The following is a 23,753-nucleotide window of genomic DNA, read 5'->3' as shown; positions in this document are numbered from 1 at the left end:
TGAGGCTCAGTGGTAGGGCCATGGGTTCAGTCTGAAGTACTGAAAAAGGGAACAAGAAAAGAATCCTCAAGACTCAAGCCAACCCTCCAGTTGAAAAAGTCGGGGCAGGAGGGCCCAGCATTCTTCATTTCCCAGGAAGCCTGTGTTCTGGGCCATGAACTCAGTTTGCTTCTCTTCCAACCTCTTTTTCTACACACACACACACACACACACACACACACACACACACATGTGCACACACACCACATTTGCTTCTCTTGGGCTTTGGGGTCAGAAGACTTGAACTGTTCTCTTACACTCTGCCTTAGTCTCCTCAGTCAATGACAAAAAAGGTAATGAAACACGGGATGCAGAGGTTTGTGGTGAGCATTGAACAATGGAGTTCATAAGCGCCTCCTTTAAATTTCCAATTTCATAATTATAAATACATCTATTAAGGTATTTTATTTTTTAAACTCTTACATATGGATAAAGGAAATGTCATTATGACCATGTCTCTTATGACCTTCCCCAGAGGTAACCTCGGGGGGGAGGCAGCTCTCCTTCCAAACCTTTCCATATGGATAATTTCCTGTGACGTGTGTAGCTTTGTGAGATCATATAATATGGATTTTTTAAAATGGAAAAAATCAACTCGCATTTTTTCTCATAAGAGTAAATATCAAATATGTTTCCACCTCAATACTCCTGCCAGTTTACTTAACTGTCCCCTGTTGATAGTTTGGGTTGTTGCCAGCAAATCACTGTTAGAGCAAACGCTGTGAGAGCGGCCTGCAGTGGGCCACTCGGTGCACCATGCTGGCATTTCTGTGGGACGGGTGTGGCCCACGTGTTGCTTTTAATGCTGGTTCAACACACTGCACCTCCCGCTCTTTGTGTTCAGTCTGTCTCTTGGTGGCCCTGAGCTGGCCTTTTCATGGTGTGGTGCTCCTAGAGCACCTCAGCCTCACCTCGGAGGCTTCATTCCAGGTCAAGTCAGGTGTGTGACCAGGGGGCTCTGAGCAGGTGCAGCCCTTGGCACTGAGGGAACCAGGGAGGTCTGCTGTAGCTCTTCTGCTCCCTGCGCTGGCCCCTGCAGGTGTCCTTGTAGGCTTGCTCTTCCCCGAGCCCCACCAGAATAGGAAGTGGGTGATGTGGTTCCAGTGCTAGATAAATGATCATCAGCAAGTCACTTGCCTCTCTGAGCCTCCTTGCCTCATATATAAATAGTGACAATGCCCACCTTCCAGGGCACATTGAGATAAGATAGAGTATTAGCCCTGGTGAGGACTATTCCTATGTAAGTTAATAGCATCCTAGTCCCACCCCCACCTCCTGCCCCCTCTCACATAGTCCTTCTAAATGTCTATGTACAGTGGGTCCTAACTCAAGCACCACTTGTCCTTTTAGGTGTTAGCAGTCAACTCAGTTGTTAGTTCTCAACTAAAATCCTAGTTGCCTGCTAAGATGTTAACCATAACCAAGATACCTGCTCTTAACTAAGACACTAGTTAACAGTGCTTTCCATCACCCAGAGAGATACCAGCAGACAACCTTTCCCTGTAATGAATACACACTCATAACAAAATCTCTGATAATGTCTTTTCCCCCATTAGATTGTCAGTTCTGTGAGGGCAACTTCACCAGCACATAGTAGGTGCTCAGTAAATATTGTTGAGGATAAATGGGTGACAAGTCTCATTTGACTCATAGGGTTGAGGTTGTGGTGATGGGTGGTACCAGTAGAGGGTTGAAATTTGGGGCAGGCAATAGAAAATAGTACCAAGTGGATAAGTATCCATGGCCTCAGGCCAATGGCAGGGGCAGAAATCCTTCCACTCTTCTCTCCAGGAGAAAAGCCAGCTGGTTGCAGAGACCTCGTTGGTTGGGTGCTCCTTGGAGGAGCCAGCCCCAGACCTGATCAGGTCCAAGTCTTCTAGGTTGAGAGATTCAATTTCATTAGCTCACCCAGGGGTGACCAGGCTCTGGGAAGTCAACCAAGCAAGCTCCTGATTGATAAGGCAGATCAACAATTTATTAACTTCTGCTGGCAGCTGTGACTGCTAAATAAATAGCCTGTAGCACTTGAGTTGTTCTCTCTGCTTGCTTGTTCTCTCTACAGAAGAAAAATCTACTTGGGAACCCAAATCAAATTCTGCAGAGTGGAATAAAGTAAAATGAAACTAAAGAGTAATCATAGCAGGGGCTGGGGTTGTGGTTCTGTGGTGAAACGCTTGCCTGGCATGTGTGAAGCATTGGGTTCGATTCTCAGCACCACATAAAAATAAAATAAAGGTATCATGTCCATCTACAACTAAAAAATCTAAAAAAAAGAGTAATCATAGTTGATAGTGCCATACAGTGGCCCATTGTAATATTACTGTCCTATTTTGTAGATGAGGACACTGAGGTCATATGAAGGTATTACCACTGCAATCCCACAATCATGGGTGTCCTTCCTCAGTGCTGCTGGGTTCAGGAACCTGACCCATGCAGGCACCCCTCCATCCTGGCTGTGGTTCCCCATTTTCCTTCTGTTAAGGCCACACAACTTCCCCTAGAAACATTTCTACCTCCCTGATGAGAAGCAGGAGCCACTTGGGTCTCATCAGCAGCGTCTACATGTCCTCAAGAGGCTCCTCTCCTTCTGCAGATAATAACAATAAAACGTTAGTCATAGCTACGATTCATTGAGTGCTGACCGCGTGTCAGGCTCCGTGCCAGGTGCCTTGCTTGCTCATCTTACTCTTACGACAACCTCATGAAGCAAGTACTCCCATCTCCCTTTCACAGCTAGGGAATCAGGCTCAGAGAGATTGAGTACCATGCTCGGGTCCCCCAGCTAGTGAGTGGCAGGCTGACATTGGAGACTGAGCTCATAATAACCCCCACCACCTCACCTTCAAGCGCGTGACTCCATGTCCCACATTCTAGAGTTGCTCCCTGTTGGAGCCTCTGGTACCTGTGCACTGGGGACATCAGCAGGGCTTCTCTCAGGATTCCATGGGACTAGATAGAAAGCAACTCCAAGGAATAGGTCCTGGGAGTCAAGGAACCTGGCTAGGGTGAAGGAAGGTGCCTCCAGAGCAAAGTTCAAGTTCAAGGGCAGGCCCCAGCCCCTTTGTCCTCTTTCCCTTCCCATATTGTTCCTGCCACATTGAATTCCTCACCAGGCACCTCAGGTCCTCAAGGCTCCTCCAGGTCTTCTCAGTCTAGCAAACTCCTACTCATCCTTCAAACCCCAGGTAAAATGTCACCACATCTTCCTCCTGACCAATCAGGAGCTCCCTTCTCCATAGCCCCAATTATAGCATGTCCCAGGTTTTCTTGTAGTTATCTGTATCCCCCTCTAAGCTGTGAGCTTCCCCAAGGCAGGCACAACTTTGTGTCCCTTATTGTTTCTTCAGCTCTCAGCAAGTCCCTGGCATGCAGCTGTCACTCCGTGAAAAGTGTTTGTATAATGAGTGAGGTTCAGAGGACCATAAGCACACAAGTATTCCATACACAAGTGATGGGAGAGCTGGTCACAGCCCAGTTAACAAGAATGTGAATGGATTTAAAGAATTCCAATCCCACGTGGACCAATGCTTCTTAACTTTTGAGACACTGTGGCCTTTTTGGTCTCTCTCCCCAGAAAGGTGCACATGCTTACCAAATTCCATATACTGTTACTGGGGAGTCCTGTTATGTAGGCTTGGACCCCAAAGGAATTCTATGTGGGAGGAGAGGGAGTTGCTGGGGGCAGTGGCAAGACCTGGTAGGGGCAGCAGTGGCAGAGAGGCACTGACCCTTAGGGATCTGTTCAGAGTCCATTAGGATACCAAGGTGCCCAGGGAGAGGGTGTTTCTTGGGAGGAAATGCACTAACCCAGATGCTACCAGTGAGCAGCAGAGCAGAATGGTTAAGCCTAGGGGCTCTGGAGCCTGCCTGCTTGGGTTCGAATCCTGGGCTTGCCACTTCCAGCTGGGTAAACTTGGACAAATTAACATCTCTGACCTCGGTTTCCTCTAGGGATGACAAGTCCTATTGGGAGGGGATGTTAGTAGGTCTAAATGGGCTGATGTTTGTAAATAACTTAACAATGCTCAATTCCTGCTTTTATTGCCTGAAGCATGAAGACCAGGTTCAGCTTGAAGGTCCTCTCCTTCCCTAACTCCCTGCCACACCCACATAGGTCTTGTAACCCTTTTTAGTCACACTCATCACACTAGCACTTCCTTCCTACTGGACATAGAGCTCTCCAAGATCAGGGATACTGTCCCTCTTGCTCTTTGCAGTACTCCTGTGTCTGGAATGTAGTAGTTGCTCAGTAAATAGGTATTGACTAGAATTAGGGGGGGAAGGTATTGGAAAAGTGCAAGATTTCGTGCTGACAGCAGGGTCACTGCACATCCATGCAGCAGGTAAGGGTAAAAAAAGTCAGAGGTGGTCTGAGTGTGGCAGCTGGACTGTCTGAGTGGCACATTAACTAGACCTCTGACCTCTCTCTCTCCTCCCTTTCCCAGTTCCTGGCATTTGACACCCAGTTGCTGATGGGCAACCGACGCCACTCGCTGAGCCCAGAGGAGTATATTTTTGGAGCCCTCAACATTTACCTAGACATTATCTATATCTTCACCTTCTTCCTGCAGCTTTTTGGCACCAACCGGGAATGAAGAGCTCTCCCCAGTCCCACCTTCCTCCAGAGAATGCCCCTTCCCTGTCCTTTGACCCTCCCTGTACTCCTGCAAAACCAGACATAAAACCTTGCTGCAGTCAGCCTGTGACCAGCTGCTCCCTCCCTCAGCCAGCCTCACCTGACCCTCTGCAGCTTGTACATATGCCATCCTTTGGGGCCTGAGGAACTGAGGACACATCATCCCCTGTGCCACCCCATTCCCCCCAGTTACATCTTCCAAACTGGGACAGTCAAGGATGAAGGCCTCTCTGGGTTTGAGGACCCAAGGGACAAGTGGGAGGAACCCAACAGAATCTCAGAGTGAGAAGGAGACCCTAAAAAGCCCAACCGAGACCTGTACCCCTACCAGGATTGCTCCCAGGGCTGTCACAACCAGGTGACTCTGAGGCAGCCCTTCTCTCTCTTACAGGTCAAGCATTGACACTTTATAAGAAAACGGGTGGGGAGCACCACTGGGAGATGAAGGAAAGGTGTCCCAGGCTGCCCATCTCTCAACTGCAGGACCAATGGCTCGATCTGGGAATGGGCCTCGGAGCTGAGGGCAATGGAAAAGGGTTAGGAAGCCCAATGCCTCTGCTACTTGCCTTGGTTTACCCTCTTGGGAGCCCCGTGGGGCAGAAGATAGGGGCAGGAGGCCCTGCTCCTGAGGGCCTGTCCTGGGTTCCCAGGAGGTAGGGGCAGAAAGGTCGACTGGGGAGACTGAACTGTGCAGTACGGGCAATCTACCTAGACCCGGGTCCACTAAGGAGTAGGTTTGTGATACTAAGACTCACATCGTCTCGCTGTCTTCACTCCCCGCTTGCCAAGGGCTTCCCCACAGACCTGTGAAGGAGTGAGGTGTGCCTGGGCCCTCTGGCTGGATGTTCTGGGGAGCAGGCAGTTCTAGCTGCCAGGTCAGCCCCATGTGGAAGGATCTTGCCCTGCCCCTAGCCCTAACCTAAGGTCATGCCCAAAAGTCCCTTCTGCACCTCTTATTTCCTAGGCCCTACCCCATCTACTGCCACTTGCTGGCTTATCCCCAGCCAAGCCACCTGAGGCCTTAGGAGTTGGCAGTGCCCATGTCCCTTCCCCCAGCTTCCCTGGCCACTCACTCAGCCCAGAGTCCTTGAACCCTCCACCCCCACCCTTATCTGCACATCTCTCCAATTTGGAAGCTGTCCAGCTGATGCTAACAGCCAGGGCCAATAGCTCAAGCTGGTCCCATGTGATGAGGCCAAGGTTCCTTATCAGCCTCCAGGTGGCTGGGATCTCAGGCAGGGTGTGCGTCAGCCACCCAGCCCCTGGCTGGGTGCCTGCTGGGGAGGGCAACAGGGGGCCTTACCTGGGGCAGCGTGCAGCCAGCATGTGCGCAGGGCCAACTCAGAGCCAGTGGAAAGTTACTGGGTGGAGGTGAGGAGACTCTGAGTAGATACCAGGACCCTCCCTTGGCCTCTCTCTCTCCTGGGCTCTATGCTGTTAGCCCTTGGAAGAGGTGACTAGGTGTACTACCTATCCATTCCCAACCCCACCCCTCTCCACCCTTCCTACTTCTAGCTTTCAAGAAATATTGCAGAAACAGAGTTTTTTTCCATTTTGGGTATTTGAGGAAAGAAGGAACCAAGAACCAGCAGGTGGTGTGTGTGAGGTAAAGGCAATCAGGGCGGGGGAAGTGGGTGCCCACTGTGTGCTGGTCTAAATTAATCCATCGCAGCAGTCCTACAAAGGCAGTCCTCTGCACATCCCTACTGCAGAGGGCAAAGCCAAGATGCTCAGAAAAGCTTGATAATGAGTCCAAGGTCATACAGCTAGCAGTGGGTGGATCTGAGGTTCAAATCCATGGCTGCCTGGCTCAGAAGGCATCACTCTTTCCTTCCAGCCTGAGTCGGGGCTGAAATGAGACTGCATGAGAGCCCATAAAGGTGGATGGTCAAATCCCAGCATCTCTGGGGATTTGTGGTCCATAGTGCCATGCATTTAATATCCCCCTCCCCGCCACCACTAGATTGTGCACTCTGAGGTTTCCAACGCCTGGACACCACCTGAGAGACAGGATTTCTGGTTTCTGATCTTTAGCCTTACTGCCAGTGGGCTCATGATCACAGGCAAGGCTTTCAATTTTCCTATCTGCAAGGTAGAAGTCTGTGGCAGTGTGGGGTAGGGAGAATCATCAGAATACTGATTTCCCTGACTTTCTCATCCACTTGACATCCCTCTTCCAAGGTTCCTTGGGTTCCTCTCCTAATCTCTGGCCTTTAACCCCTCTTCCTAGTTATTGACCTGCCACTCCTACACTGGCCAGCTTCCCAGAATTTACTTGTCCAAGTCCTCCTCTTCCTGGGATAATGTATGCAGAAACTGGGGATTGAGAAGTTTTTCTAAGGTTGAGCTCCAAAAGATTGGGGGAAGGGCAAGCCCTCAGCCATAAATAATGTGTGTGACCCAGGCACGAATCACAACAAATCAATGATGGCTCCTCTGAGGAGGTGGGGAGGCCCAGCAGAGGATGCTGCAGTCTTCTGCCCTGGGTCCTGAGGTGAGATCAGGGCATTGCAGAGCTGACAGCAAGGCCAGAACTGAAGCCTGTGTGTACCACTCCCCATCTGGGCAGTGGGGAGTTCCAGGAACACCTGGATGAGTCTTGAGAGGAGAAAGGGCAGGGAACAGAATGCTGGATTATGAGACATCAAAACCAGGCAGGTGCCATAAGCTGTAGAGGAGGAAGGACTCTCCTGGCCTCTCATATTTTTGGCCTGGGTGGGGCTGGACCTGGGAAGGGATAGGTTGCATTTTATAAGGTTAGAGGAAGCCAGGAATTTAACCATCTGTGATGTGAGGCCAGAAGTGTCTTTGATGAGGGGTGACAGACAAAGAGATCCTCTCCTGGAGGCTGCAGATCAGAGCCAGGGAGGCACATGGAAGTCCTAGGGCCCCACACCAATTGCTGGGTACATGTGTGGCTCCTTCTGTATAATTTCGGGAAGCCCAAGAGTCTTGGTTCTTCAACCCTCTATTCTTCATCCTGGGGGATTCAGGATCCAACAGACCCCTCATTCAGAATGTTGTGCATTTCCTTCCCTGGCTCACCTGGGATCAAAGTGGCCTGTCTGCCCCCGCCCCATGATGAGATTTACACAAGCACTTTGCTGCTCCCCAGTGGCTTCTAGAGGAAATGTGGGCGAGAAATAGGGTGGCTATGGCTGGTGGTGAGGGACAGGACATGCGTGCTGGCTTTCCCAGTTCTCAGTCCTCCCAGACTTGTCTCCTCAGCAACCACCAGCTGTTCCCTTTTGACCAACGACTGTCACATCTCTCAGACACTGCTTACCTGTCTACTGAAAACCACCCCTATGCCGCCCTGAGCTGAGCTACTCCCAAGGTTCTAAGGGCAGACTCAGCACCAGGGATGCTGGCTTGTCTGCCACAGCCCCAGACCCAACTGCTGCCCTTCTGGCCTCAGTTGCTCCAAGGTCCCTGGCCTGCCCTGTCCCCTTCCCTGGCCACACTTTCCCAGGGTCTGTGATTGACTGGAGATAAGAATAAAAGCAGTTATGACATTTGAGCTGTTTCCTTTGATTATCTTTTGTTTGCACCCTCTGATGGCTCCTGGTGCCCGTGTAAGGCTTCACTCAGAGCAATGGGAAAGCTCTCATGCAGTGTGTTTCTCCCTGTAGTTTGAATTAAGTCCCCACCTATATTTACCTGAAAAAAGTGACTGCTCCTTCTTCTCAAACATACAAACAAACAAAAACAAACAAATAAAAAACATTTCTGGAGGACTTAGGTTCACAGAGCTGGAAGGACTCCCTAAGAGGCTTCTCTGCACCAAGGCTCACCCCATCTATGGAAGCCTATTCTTTTGTGGACAGTCCTGTTAAGATTCTTATTTTCAGTGAAAATCTGTTTCCCTAAAAGGAAAGCCTATGGTGCTTTTGGACAGATTCCCCCATAGTGGCAGCTCTAAAACTATAAAACTTGAGCTCCTAGGAGCTATCTTGTTCACCTAGAATCCATAGGATATATAGCACACAGTCCCAGAAAGCAACGCCCGCCCCACTCCACCCAGTGAACTGGGTATGAATCCAGGGGCACTTTACCACTGAGCTACACAACCAGACCTTTTTTTTTTTTTTTTTTTTTTTTTAAGATGTCATCTCACTAAGTTGCCAAGGCTGGCTTCAACCTTGTGATCATCCTGCCTTAACCTCCGAAGAAGTTCAAGGCAACTTTTTAAAAAATATTTTTTAGTTGTTGATAGACCTTTATTTTATTTATATGTGGTGCTGAGGATCAAACCCAGTGCCTCACACATGCTAGGCAAGTGCTCTTCCACTGAACCACAACCCCAGCCCTCAAAGCAACTTCTGAATGCAGAAAGGAAGGAATCTACTCCAACCTTTTCCTTTTACGTAGGAGGAAACTACAGAGCAGAAATTGCAGTGACTTGTCCAAGTTTATGCACAAATTACTGATTGGGAGTAGGATTGGAAGACACATGAGTGAATGATTATATCGCCAGGTCCCTGTGGCGAACTTGAGGCTGGGGGCATTATGTGAGAGGAGACACAATTATACTGGAATAGCGAGGGACATTATCCTTTGTCTCTGATGAGACTTTGGTATAAATTCAGCTACAACAAGAAAAGAAGCAGAAACAAGAGTGAGGGGCTGAAGAGAGAATAAATAACTTTTATTAAGCACCCAGTGTATACAAAGGACTTCAATAGGTAGCAAGAGATAGGAGAGGAAAAGATGCCACCCACTTCACAAGACAGAAAACACAAGAGTTTGAAACCACATAACCTAGTGTTCCAAGTAAACACTCTTCACTGTAGCCCCAGTGAACAGTCAGTGCAGAGATGTTGAAATGGGGCAGGGAGAGGCCTCTGAATCAGGGCCTGCTCTGTGAAAGATGGAGGTCAGGAAAGGGTGGAAAGGAAAGGAATGTGTAGTGCAAATCGTGTGGAAGTGACTCTGGGCTCCAATCAATGCCTCATCCAACTTCTAGAGTCCCTTGGCCTCCCCTGTCTCCTACCCAGTCTATTAGTTCCTGGGGGTCTCCCCTAACAAATCACCACAAACTGGGTGGCTTAAAACAACGTAAACAATATATTCAACCGCAGTCGTGGAGGCTAGGTGCCTGGAATCAAATTGTCAACACAGCTAGTTTCTTCTGAAGACTCCAATGGAGAGTTCATGTGGTCTCCTAATCTCAGGCAGCTCTTGAAAATTCTTAGTATTCCTTGGCTGTGGTGCTCTCCGGTCTTGGCCTCCATATACATGAGGTCTTTCTCCCCAAGTCTTTGTCTCAAATCTCTTCTTTCTCTTAAAAGGAAACCTGCCTTTGGATTTAAGGCCTGTGATAAATCCAGGATGATGATCTCAAGATCCTTATTTTATTTATTTATTTTTCAGTACTGGGTATCGAACCCAGGGCCTCATACACACTAGGTAAGCACTCTACCACTAGGTTATATCCTCAGCCCTTTTAATAAGTTTTATTTTGAGCTAGGTGTGGTGGCATAAGCCTGTAATCCCCAGCTACTGGGGAGGCTGAGGGAGGAGGATCACACCCTTGGGTTCCTTCCCAAATACCACTAAATAAATAAATAAATAAATTTTATTTTATTTATTTTTTATCTATTTTAAAATGTTCTTTAATAACTTCCATGTTTTTATTCCCCCCCCCCTTTCTTTCTCTCTCTCTCTCTCTCTCTCTCTCTCTCTCTCTCTCTCTCTGTATGAGGGATTGAACTCAGGGGCACTCAACCACTAAGCCACATCCCCAACCCTATTTTGCATTTTTATTTAGAGACAGGGTCTCACTGAGTTGCTTAGCACCTCACTTTTGCTGAGGCTGACTTTGAACTCAAAATCCTCCCTTCTCAGCCTCCCCAGCTGCTGGGAATAAACTTTATTTTGAAGTACCATCTAATCAAGTTGCTCAGACTAGCCCAAACTTGACCTCCTAAGTGGCTGAGATCACAAGTATGTACCATGGTGCCTGACTTCAAGATCCTTATTTCCAAAAAGGTCATATTCACAGGTACAGGGGTTTAGGATTTTGGCATGTCTCTTTGTGGAGCTACTATACACCCCACTACTCCATTTACTACCTTCAAGTAGCTACTACCCAAGTTGTGACCTTCATGCACCTTTTTCCCCACCATTGGGATTGTGTTCACTCTTCATTCCCATTTCCTGACCCCCATTGATGCTGGAGAAATTCCAGAGCTGAGCCACCTCATCCAGCTCACATAGGCCATCTGTCTTTACTCAAGTCTGCTTACTCCCAGCAAACCTGTTTTCCCTCTCATGGATTGTGCCCACACACTCACACACACCACAGATGGCTAAGATACTTTCTTCCCAGCCTACAACCCCAACTCCTTTCCAGGGTCTTTCTTTTCTGGAAAAACCCTGTCAAAAACAATGAGCCTCTCATTGTCCATCATAACCTCAATTCCTCTTTGTTAACTTCTTTTTCCTCCTGAGCCCAAGAGAAGCCCAAGTACCCTGAGGCTGTCATGCTGGAGAGGCCACATGTAGATAGTTGCCAAGAAACCCAGCTGAGTCCAGTCTTCCAGCAGTGCTTACCAAGTTGGTCACCGTATGATGGAAAAGTCACTTTGGAAGTAAATTATCAAACTTTAGCTGTTCCTGTTATGGTTCAGATCTAGCATGTCCCCCAAAAGGTTCGTGTGTTGAAAGCATGGTTCCCAATGCAGCAAGGCATTTAGGCAACTGGGTCATGAGCGCTCTAACCTCATCAGTAGATTAATCCATTTGGTGAATTAATCCATTAATAGCTGAATGAACTTTTGGGAGGTGGGACCTATTTGGAGGAAATAGGTCACTGGGGTCAAATCCTGGAAGGATTTCTCTTCTCCCCAGTTCCTTTATTTTTGCTTCCCAGTTGCCATGAACTGAGCATCTTTCCTCTGCAAAACTCTTCCCCTATAATGTTCTGCCTCACCTCAGGCCCAAAGAAATAAAGCCTGCTGACCTTGGACTCAAACCTTTGAAATCATGAACCAAAAATAAAAAATCTTTCTTCTAAGTTTTTCTTATAAGGTAGTTTGGTCACAACAGTGAAAAATTGACTAACACAAACCCTCAGCCATCTGAGACTAACCAGTTGATGTCTAAGCCATGGAGCACAGAAAAATCTCCCTTCAGTGCCCTGTTCAAATTCCTAATCTATAGAATCCATGAGCATAATAAAATGATGTGGTTTTATGCCACCTAACAGAAAACTGGAACAGAATTTGGCATCGGAAATTCAGGTACTTCCATAATAAATCTTAAAACATATTGCACTAGTTTTGGAATCACATGGTAGGAGATGGCTACAGGCCTCTATGAGACCAGAAAAGCTGAAAGCACCTTGAGGAGGCTGCAGGTGAAGGTTCAAGGGAAAGTCAAGGATAATGTTATTGGAACTTGAAGGAAAAACTCTTGTTATACAGTGATGGAATGTTTAGCAAGATTTTTATCTGCACCAATGTGAAAAGCAGAAAAATATCTAATTAACTGAAGACTGGCTAGGATTTCCAGGCCAAATGTTGGAAGTGTCAGTTGGCTTATTTGGCTTTGTATCATAAGATACAGATAGTGTAAACAAACAAACAAACAAAGAAAAACTCAAGAAGGAATGATTCTGTTCTTAAACAGCATTTAGAGGAGGTATAAAAAGCTCAAAACAGTCTTTCTAGATGTTTGTCCTGATTAAATAAATGAGCAAATACCAAAAGAAAACAAGAATGTCCATTGAAGTACTACTCCTAAGAGTGAAAGTTGGAAAAAAAATAGTAAACAATAAGGGGTTGTTTAACAATTGTGATACACTTATTCCATTAAATATTTAGCAGCCACTTAAAAATGATGATATGGGTAAATATTTACCTAGTCACAAAGCTGAATAATATTAAACTATAAAGCAAATTACAAAGTACTATGAAGAGTATAATTCCATTTTTTTGGTCTTTTTAAATAGATTTTATGACTCTTCCTTATAATAAAATGCCAACTAATGTAGAAGGAATGATAGAATTAGAAAATTAGCATTTTGTAATAAAGTAATAACTGATTCAGGCAAGAATCATCAATGAATGCTAAAACTTTTAGATGAAAGTTTGATAGAAAACAATATATACTTTCAACTTATCTCCACATGAATTCTGTTTTTCTTTTTGTTTAAACTGTTTGAGATATAATTCACATACCATGTAATTCATTCAAAATGCACACTCTAAGAAAAACAAACAAAAACAGTAAAATGTTCACTTCAGCGCTAAAAAAGTAAATTCAAAGGGTTGTACAACCATCACCACAACCTAATTTTGAAAACTTTTTCCCTCCCTCTCATTAGCAGTTAGTCCCCATTCCCTCCCCAACACCCCCATCCCCTCGCAACTACTAATCCATTCTCTTCCATTATAAATTTACTTATCTAGAACATTTCATACAAATGGAATCATGCAACATGTAGTCTTTCATAACAGGTTTCTTTCACTTAGCATATTTTCTATAGAGTCATCCATGTTGTAGTACTAACTGATACTTTATTCCTTTTTATTGCCAAATAATATCCTACTGTATGGATCTACTACATTTTACTCATCAATTGGTAGACATTTGGCTGGTTTTCACTTTTTTCTTAATAGTACTGCTTTTTTTTTTTTTTGTATAGACATATTTTCATTTCTCTTTGGTATACACCTAGGAGTAGAATTGCCAGAAGGCTTTCATCAGAATCAGATGCCAAAGGGAAAAAATAACAGAATGAATCAAACAACATTACCCTATGTAAATTTATGATTACACAAATGGTACGCCTTGACTCCATGTACAAACAGAGAAGCAACATGTATCCCATTTGTTTACAATTAAAAAAAAAAAAAAAGAATCTGATGCCAGCACTGTGATCTTAGACCTCCACAACTTTGAGCTAAGTAAACCCCTTACAGTAGATGTGGGAAGGTAGATGATGAAGGTGGGAAGGAAGGAGCGTGAAAGCTAGGTGAGTTTGTCACCCGAGATGAGGGACAAGAGCCTAAGACATGGCTACGGCCCAGCCTGAGTATCCGGCCTCTGTCCCTGGTGGGATTCCATCCAAGTGTTTCAAGCCTGCAGCGCCTCAGTCCCAGGCCCTCACCCAAGTTCATATCAGCTCTTTGGAGTTCCCTAGGAGCTGCTGCTGGTGGGCCTACTACTGTTCAGACCTATGGAGCCATTCTGAACAACACACTGGAAGTTTCTGAGCCTTTCCAGCAAGTTTGTTCAAGATGGGTTGTCAAGAAACATGGACTGTTGTTATATGCCTTGTTTTCTGTCAAAACACCGTGATTCCTGGTAACCAAATTCTGATGGTCGTTTCATTATGCCAAGTCCTTCTAGGAGGAGTGAGCCATGCTAGTTTGATGACACCTGATATGGGGAAGAATAATGTCACAAGATCCAGGGCCACTCAGGAGGACACCACTCAGGGCTAAGCCATGCACCACGATTTTGAGTTGCCACTTCTGCAGATGTTCGGGCTGCACTGCAGCAGAGCAAGAGCTCATTCATTCTGGTTTACATGTGGGATCTTTTCTGGCTCAAATCTAGAGGGGAGGAGGAGGAAGAGTAGATAGACCCACCCGCCGGGTCTGGAGTACGCAGTGTGCCCCTCCAGTCGTACAAATACCATGTGAAGCTTCCACCACGAAGAACATCTGGAGAACATCTGAGATCAGATGAAACTGCTTTTTCTTACCTCTTTAACCTCAGCACCATCCCAGAGAAAGAGGTGTTCTCTGAAGAACTTTGGCTCATTCAGGAGCAGGTGAACTGAGAATGGGAGCAGGGCACAGACTAAACATTTTTGAGATTTTGAAGTCCCTGGCAGAAGTGCCTGGACACCTCATCACATGACTATTGTACACTAGTTTGGTCTACCACAATGTGATAAGGTGGGAAAGTTTTAAAGTGAGCCAGGGGAAGCAGACCAACTATGGGCAGGACACTGAACTGACTCACCATCATCATATACAGACCCACATGGTTACCTCAATAGAGTGGGGTAACCCTAAACACTATCCACAGCAGTCCAGGAAAAAGAATAAGAAATGCTGGCACCACTCATTTTGTGTGGACTTCAGCAACATGGGTTGGAATGGCAGGATTGTGGCCCCACCAGGCTACCAGGCCTTCTACTGCCATGGAGACTGCCCCTTTGCACTGGTGGACCACCTCAATTCAACCAACCAAGCCACTGTGCAGACCTGGGTCAATCCTGTCAATTCCAGTATCTTCAAGGCCTGTTTCATATCCACTGAATGAGTGTCATCTCCATGCTGTGTCTGGATGAGCGTGGCAAGATGGTACTGAAAAATTATCAGCAATGGTGGTAGAGGGATGTGGATATTGCTGAGATCAGGCAGTCCTTGAATATGAACATACACACATTCACACAAACATGTGTTCCGATTGTCACAGACCATGCCTCAGTCATGTTGTCCTAAACACACTTTGTAGAATTCTTGAATGGAATTCAATGGGTTAAACAATGATGAATTAAAGTGTAAGGTTCTATGATACTATGAAATAATTTGCAGAGCAGGGTGACCTTGTGAATTCATTATGCCCAAACAGAGGTACTTACTGAAAACATAAGTAGGTTCAAATAATATTCAGAAAAAATCACAGATGGTAGTATGTGATGAATTAAGAAGAAAAACAGAATGCTTGAAGACATTGTTCCTAACCTTTTCTTTGTAACGATCTGTACTGTTTTTTTCCTGACTATAAAATTATTATATGTGCATTATAGAAAGCTTAGAAAATATATGTTTGAAGAAGAAAACAAAGGGCAGTCAGAAAAAAAATCAGAAAGTATTAAAAACAAACTGGGAAAGAGATATAGAAATCAAGGTATGAACACACACAAACATAATTACACACATTTTTCTTACTACCTTCCATCACCCCTACCTCATTCTGATTTGGCTATATCTGTAAGTATAGATTGATCAATATTCAATGCTTACATTATCAAGACTGTAAAGCATGTTGGTCACTGAACTATGTAATGTATAATGATTACTTTTCCTTTCTTATACAATGTTTTGCTTTTCTGGTAGTTGATTGTTATTGCTGGATGCAGTAGTACACACCTGTAATCCCAGCAATTTGAGAGACTGAGGCAGGAGGATCACAAGTTCAAAGACAGTCTGGGCAATTAGCAAGGTCCTTTCTCAAAATAAAAATTTTTTAAAGGACTGGACATGTAGCCCAGTGGTACAGTTCCCTGGGTTCAATCCCCAAATCCCCAGTAACACACACACATGCGCGCACACACACACACACACACACACACACACACAAATTGTTAGTTGTTTGCTCATTTGCTTAATTTTTTATGTCCTTATTAGTAACTTAGTTCTTAACTCACCCCTACGTGGTTGCATATCCTCTTAACATATCCAGGACTGGGGTTGTGGCTCAGTGGTAGAGCATTTGCCAATATGTGTGAGGCACTGGGTTCGATCCTCAGCACCACATAACAAATAAATAAATAAAATAAAGATTCATCAACAACTAATAAAAATATTTAAAAATACATATGTATATATCCAAATTCATAAGATGTTCTACCAATTTCATCAAATTGATGCCTTCTTCCCAGGATCTCTTGACTTTTCTAAACTACTTGTTCGATCTGAAGTTCCGCTGCTCAGTTGTTGTCCTGGACTTTTCCTTCATCTCTATCCTGGGGATCCTCTGCACCACTCTATGCTATTGGAAACTGCTTTCTAGATTCCATGAACTTTCTTGGTTTTCTACCTCATTCTGGTGGAGTATGTTCTCCAGGATCTTCCTGAGAAAGAACTTATGGAAGATTATTTGGTTCCTTCATTTCTGGACATGTCTTCACACTGTCATTTTGTAATAGTGGTTCACTTTATGCTTTAACCATATCCCTTGTTGCTCTAAAACTGACATTTTTTTCTTTTTCCCAAACTTCTCCTCCCTGACCTTCTCTCTAATCTCAGGAAATAAGATATCTCTGAATTATCTCTTTAAAACCCCCTCACTCTCCATGATAGGGAGAATCACAGACTCTAGGACAAGAGTCTCCCGTGTTTCTCCTTTGCTAGCAAAGCAATAAAACTTCTTTTTTCCTTTTCTCAAAACCTCGTTCATTATTGGATTGGCATCAGGGACGAGGACAGAGCTTTTGGTTACAATTTGGCTATGTGTAGAATGAAAGTTCTCTTCAGAATTTTGAGAGCATTGTCACATTGCCTCCCAGCTTCCAGTGTGGCTGCCAAGAAATTACTATTACAACTATTATGATTGTGAAAATTTTTTGTACTCTTTCTGAAATACATGTAGGATATCCTCTTTGTCCTCAATGTTCTGAAAATTTGCCATGTGGTGTCTTTCATGAAACTATTTTCATTCATTTCATTGACACCTCAAGGGCCTTCAGTTTTGGGATATTTTCTTGAATTGTTCTTTAATTTCTTTGACTGTTATTTGAGAGATAATTTTGATAGCTCCCTCTACTTTCTCCTCTGGAACTCTCATTGTCGAATGTCATATCAGATCTCTTGAGTCTAGACTCTATCTTTTGTGTACTATTTTTCATCTTTTGTCTATCTTGTTCTACTTTGTTTTTGTTTTGGGTGCTGGGAATTGAACCTACGAATGCTTTACCACTGAACTACAGTCCATGTTCTTTTTATTTTGAGAAAAATATCTCGCTAAATTGCATAGGGCTTCCCTATATTGCTGAGGCTGACTTTGAACTTGTGATCCTCCTGTCTCAGGTGCCCATTCCACTCCCATCCCACCAGCCACAGTTGCTGGGATTATTGCAGTATGTGCCTGGGCAGCATCTTGTAATACTTTGTGCAAGATTGCTTCTATCATAACAAGCTGTTCTGTGGAGTATTTAACTTCTGCATACACACACACAAACACACACACACACACACACACACACACACACACACACACATTTGTAGTACCAGGGATTGAACCCAGGTCCTCATACATGCTAAGCACACATTCTACCACTGAGATACACCTCCACCCTGCGATTATATTTTTAACATCCAAAAGGTCTTTGTTGTTCTGTAAATATTCCCGTCCCCCATATTTTGTTATGAAAGTTTTCAAATATATAGTAAAGTTGAAAGAATTTTATGGTAAACTCCCATTTAATCATCACCAAGGCTGAATGTTGTTTTTATAGCATACTTCATAGATGCAATATCTCTATTAGAGTATTTTCTTAGGATTTCTTAGAAATGCATTCTTCTTCCTGTGTAGTCTTTGCTTCTCTGACTTGCTTATTGATATGCTTTTTGGACTCTATTTTTCATGTTAGAGAGTTTCCCCTGATGATCTGGGTCACCTGCTCTAGAGTGACACAGCCCAGCAAAGCCCTGAGTTTGATCACACACACACACACACACACACAAAGTGATGCAGTAATAAATATTTAGCAGTTTTTCTGCTAAGACCCAAATCTAGATCTGACCAATATAAAATATAAACTAACAGTTTATATTGAAAACAAGGTAAAGAAATTTATTTGGGCTGGGATGTAGCTCAGTGGCAAAGCGTCTGCCTTGCATTCGCAAAGCCCTGGGTTCGACCCCCAGTTCCAAAAAAGACAAAAAAAAAGAAAAGAAATTTATTTATTTAACAATTCCCATCATGGGAAAAATCTACAGAACAAAACACATGAAAGGATGTTAAACATCACAATCCATGAGGGAAATGCAAATAAGACCATCATGAGATACCCTATACATCTATTAGGATAGGGAACATAAAAACTATGAAATGTCTCCAGATCTTTTATGTATTTTCTAGTTAGATTTGTCTTTTATGCTGTACAGTTCTTTGTATACTTTAGATACAAATCCTTTTTAGATACATGGTTTGTAAATCTTCTCCCTAACTCTAGTTTATCTTTTTATCCTCTTCATGGAATTTTTTCACAAAGCAAAGTGTTTCTCTCTGATGAAGTTCAATTCATTGATTTTTTTTTGTTTGTGAATCATACTTTTGGTGTCACTTCTAAAGAATATTTTATTGAGTCCTGGGTTCTAAAGATGTTCTCCTATATTCTGAAAGTTTTGTGATTTTACATAGTATTTAATCTATAATCCACATGGAATTAATTTTTGCATAGGTTTTGAGGTTTTGGTTCTTTTATTCTATTTCTTTTTACCTATTGATATCTAATTGTTTAAGCAACACTGGTTGAAAGAAATAATTTGTTTTTGAGACACATCTACATGTCATATATCAAAGTGTCTATTGCATAAATTCCTGAAAAAAATTTTAAATTTTCTTACTTTTTATTTGTAGATGGACACACTTCATTTTATTTAATTTTTTTTGTTTTTTTTGTTTTTCTTTAATGTGGTGCTGAGGATTGAACCCAGAGCCTCACACATTCTAGGCAAATGCTCTACCCTTGAGCCACAACCCCAGTCCAAGTCCCTGAAATTTTACAGACCTCTAGTATATGTTATGTTGCTTCTTGATTTTCCCATTTAATCACATAGGAGTCAACTCTCTTGGTGGGCTATGTCCTGTGTTCCACACTTGTTACTATTGTCCTTTCTCCCATTTTCTTTGTCCTTGAGAATTTGTGCCTTTCATTATCATTTTAGTGGAGTTTTACAGAACAAAAACAATTGTGTGTGTGTGTGTGTGTGAAAAATCCACCATGTTTAACTGGAATTCTCTTATTCCCCTTTCAAGCCTGATTCTCTTATATTCCTTTTACAATCTATGAACTCTCGAATATCCTTTTAATAAATTCCTTTTCTGTTTATCAGACAGAGCCAATTTCTGTTGATTGCCACCAAGAATCCAGAGAGATGTGACAAAAGTGTTTTATTTCAGAGGGGTAAAAGAGAGGATTCTGAAAACAGATGATGAGATTGTCTGCCAGTCATCTACAGGTCCTGTGGTGTTTTTAAAGGGACAAGAAAATAGTTCACCTTGTACAAGGTAGGCCAGAAAAAGTCTGTCCAAAGATCTTCATATTCATTCTCTATCTTCTCTGTAATTAGTGAAGACAGCTTGCGGGTTTAAGGACCCCCTGAGGTCTAAACCGTGTCTTGGGACAGAGATGGAAGATGAGAAATATTCTTATTTCTATTTCACCTTCTGTTTGGGACCAAAGTGAAAAAAAATGCCAACATGGGAATAGGAGAACCTGATGTCTAAACCAGATTAAATTAAATAATGTATAAAACTCAGAGCCAACCTTCTGGTCAATATTCCACAAATATCACTCTTCCTCTCACATCCTTCCTGGACAGAGGCTTGTTAATTTTCTCCTAAACCTTTTTTTTTTTTTTTTTTTTTTCCCCTTCCTGGACACATTGCTAAACTACCTGCTAACAGACTGTGGGAACTGAGTTCAGTCAATGGAATGTGTATGTGAGTGAGGAACACCTTTCTGGTTCTGGCCCCCAAATCTTCCCTTGAGATTCTCCAGGATCTCTTTTCCCTTATCTGCAGCCAGATACACAGCATTCATGGGAGGCCTCCAAGAACTCCCAGGGAAAGGTAGAACTTCCAGATGGGTTCATGGAATCTCTGAAAAGGAGCACTCACTTTCTCTCTCTCTCTCTGCCATGACTCACATAAGGCCTATGATATGGGGGAGAAATAAGTTTATGATTCAAAGCCACTGAGATGTAGGCTCATTTTTACAGCCCTTAGCCTACCCTAATTGAGCCCTAGCTGTGGAGAAACTGCCTTTACCTTAAGTCTGTTTTCTTATCTGAAAATAAGGGGCTTAGAATGGGTGTTCTCCCATTGGCTTTTAACTATAACACTCCATTAATTAATTGTTTGTCCAAGCGTGCCTGCCTGGGGAGGCTGAGGCAGGAGGATCATGAGTTCAAAGCCAGCCTCAGCAAAAGCAAGGCACTAAGCAACTCAGTGAGACTCTGTTTCTAAATAAAATACAAATAGGGCTGGGGATGTGGTTCAGTGGTTGAGTGCCCCTGAGTGCAATCCCTGGGACCCAAAATAAATAAATAAATTGTTTGGTTATTATTTCCGAGTGGTTTAAAACTCTTGAGGACTGGGCTGGGGCTGTAGCTCAGTGGTATGGTACTTGCCTAGCATGCATGGCTCACTGTTTCAGTACACAGTTGCTTGAGACTGTAGCAAGGCAGAACATCATCATGTGGAGAGTGGGGCAGAGAAGATTTGCTCACCTCATGGTGGCGGGGAAGCAAAGACAGAGGAAGGAGCTGGGGACCCCATATCACATTGACAGGTATGCCCTAGTAACCTAATTGCCTTCTGGTAGGCCCTACCTCCTAAGGTTCCACTACCTCCCAACTGAACCATTGGCTGGGGACCTAGTATTCAACACATGAACTTTTGGGGGGGGGGGGACATTTAAGATCCAGACCATAATAACACACAATAATTATAAATATTTATGGAGTACGGTGTGCTATTTCAATCCATGTATATAATGTTTAATGATCTGATCAGGGCAATTAGTATTTCTATCACCTCAAACATTTATCATGTTTTTGTGTTGGGAATATTCAAAATCCTCTCTACTAGGTTTTTAGAGACATGCAATTAAATGTTGTCCAGTCACAGTTATTCTACTATGCTATAGAACATTAGAAAATATTCATTCAAAACTTAACACCAGAAAAATAAATAATCCAATCAATAAATTAGCAAAGGAACCAAACAAACACTTCACAGAATAAATATGAAAAATCAAAAAACATTTAAAAAGTTCAACATCTCTAGCAATTAGAGAAGTGCAAATTAAAACTACACCAAGGTTCCATCTTATTCCAGTCAAAATAGCAGTTATAAAGAATACAAGTAACAATAAATATTGATCTGGAGGATCCAAGATGGCAGACTAGAGGGGGGCTGCATTCCTTGTTACTCCGTAACTCGGATTTCAAGCAGAGGATATCTGTTTCTTGGTGAGGCAGTTTTTGCTGCTTATCAATCCTCTGCTGTTTACCCCATTTGTCTACTGCGATCACCTGCAGTCTGCCAGCATATCGACTACTTTTTGAGTATAGATTGCTCACTGACTGGCACCTCTCATCCACCATTTGCCTGCCTCTTGCTTGCCCATTGCCTGCCTTTCACCTACCCATCGCCCACTGCCTGCGGTCCACCTGCTGATCATCCACCAGTAGCCAGCAGACTGATCGCAGACTGCTAGTGGATCACCAGTTGCCTGCTGTTGCCTGGGAGTCCACTGTCACAGTACCTACAGGTTTGGTTACAAGTGGCTGCTGCCATTTTGAGACAATAGCCAGGACCTGTAGGACCCCAGCCAGACTGACCAAGCCCTGCCTCCAGGACCCCTCAATCAGACCAACTACACCCCACCTCCAGGATCGCTGCCCGACCAACTGCACCCTGCCTCCAGGACCCCTGACTGACCAAGCCCACACCCAGAGCTGCGGCTCCCCATTTGCCAACACATTTGGAAACCAGAGTGGCTATCTTGGATTATCCTGGAAGTGGTAGCTCCCATCTTTAGGTGGGGCAAATCCCATCCTGAGATGCCTGCTGGAGACTGGAAGCTCATTGTCAGGTACCTCTAATTCATCAGGCTATAGAAGACTGGGAGGTTTGAATACTGTTAAAGTGTAGATTTTTTTCTTTCTTTCTTTCTATTTTCTCCTCTTTGAAAAATTTTAAGTTTTTACTTCTTTACTTTTCTTGCTCTATTTTCCTTTTGTTTACCTGTTTCCTCAGTCTCTTTCTCCCTTTCTCATGCTAATAACCAACTTCTTTTGATTGCACTTTTATTCTTTCTATGATCTAGAACTTCTATATACTCTTTTCTTATCCCATTAAGAGTTACATTCTACACCCCTCCCCATCCTCTTTGTCCTCCATTAGAAAATGCAGACCTTATTGCAAATCTATTTGTTATACTGAAGATAATAATTGAAATCATTCTGTTTATTATGATAATACTGTTAACATCTTCATAGGGGCTATTTGGTTTAGGGCTGCATATTGTCTACTGGATGCTGCTAATATTGATCTCCTCCTTAAAGAAGATCTCCTCCTTATAGGTTTTGGAAACCTATAAGGTCACTATAAGCCTATGGGGGGAAACTGCAATACTTCAGATCTGCTCTTCTAGAGGGAAAGATATGTGAACAACATGAAAAAACAAGGGAAGAAAATGATCAAAACAAACTTAGCTTCTATATTAAAAGAATCCAGTGATAGCATGGTAGAAGAAATGTCAGAAAAGGAGTTCAGAATATACATAATTAAAATGATTTGTGAAGCAAAGGATAAGAGAGCAAATGCAGGCAATGAATGATTACTCCAATAAGCAGTTGAAAGAGCAACTGAAGGAAGCAAAAGATCATTTCAACAAAGAGATAGAGATTCTCAAAAAAAAAAAAAAAATCCTTGAAATGAAGAAAACAATAAACCAAATAAACAACTCAATGGAAAGCATCACAAACACACTAGATCGCTTGGAAGACGGAACCTCAGATAATGAAGACAAAATATTTAATCTTGAAAATAAAGTTGACCAAACAGAGAGGATGGTAAGATATTATGAACAAAACCTCCAAGAACTATGGGACATCATGAAAAGACCAAATTTAAGAATTATTGGGATTGAGGAAGGCACAGAGATACAAACCAAAGGAATGAACAACCTATTCAATGAAATAATATCAGAAAATTTCCCAAACCTTGAAGAATGAAGTGGAAAATCAAATATAAGAGGCTTACAGAACACCAAATGCACAAAATCACAACAGATCCACACCAAGGCACAAAATAAAGATAGGATTTTGAAGGCTGCAAGAGAAAAGCATCAGATTACATACAGGGGGAAAGCCATACAGATATCAGCAGATTTCTTAGCCCAGACCCTGAAAGCTAGAAGGGCCTGGAACAACATATTTCAAGTTCTGAAAGAATATGGTCACCAACCAAGAATCCTATATCCAGCAAAACTAACCTTCAGATTTGAAGATGAAATAAAATCCTTCCATGATAAACGAAAGTTAAAAGAATTTACAAATAGAAAACCCATGCTACAGAATATTCTCAGCAAAATATT

General features: G+C 43.4%; 1 protein-coding gene and 1 pseudogene across 1 annotated transcript in view; both read left to right on the top strand.

Moving 5' to 3' along the window:
• Faim2 (Fas apoptotic inhibitory molecule 2) overlaps positions 1–4,738 on the top strand; it is a 28,297-nt gene extending 23,559 nt beyond the window's left edge. Inside the window, exon 12 of the mRNA XM_047551235.1 lies at positions 4,485–4,738. Within this exon, the coding sequence (XP_047407191.1) occupies positions 4,485–4,634 (150 nt within the window). The 3' untranslated portion in view covers positions 4,635–4,738. The remainder of the gene's footprint in view (positions 1–4,484) is intronic.
• A 9,182-nt stretch (positions 4,739–13,920) lies between these two features.
• Positions 13,921–15,047, top strand: LOC124982879 (bone morphogenetic protein 4-like; annotated as a pseudogene).
• Positions 15,048–23,753: the final 8,706 nt, after the last annotated feature.

The sequence above is a fragment of the Sciurus carolinensis genome, chromosome 4 (assembly GCF_902686445.1).
Source record: "Sciurus carolinensis chromosome 4, mSciCar1.2, whole genome shotgun sequence".
Lineage (NCBI taxonomy): Eukaryota > Metazoa > Chordata > Mammalia > Rodentia > Sciuridae > Sciurus > Sciurus carolinensis.
The sequence above is the reverse complement of the archived record's forward strand: the minus strand, read 5'-3'. Positions and strand labels throughout refer to the sequence as shown.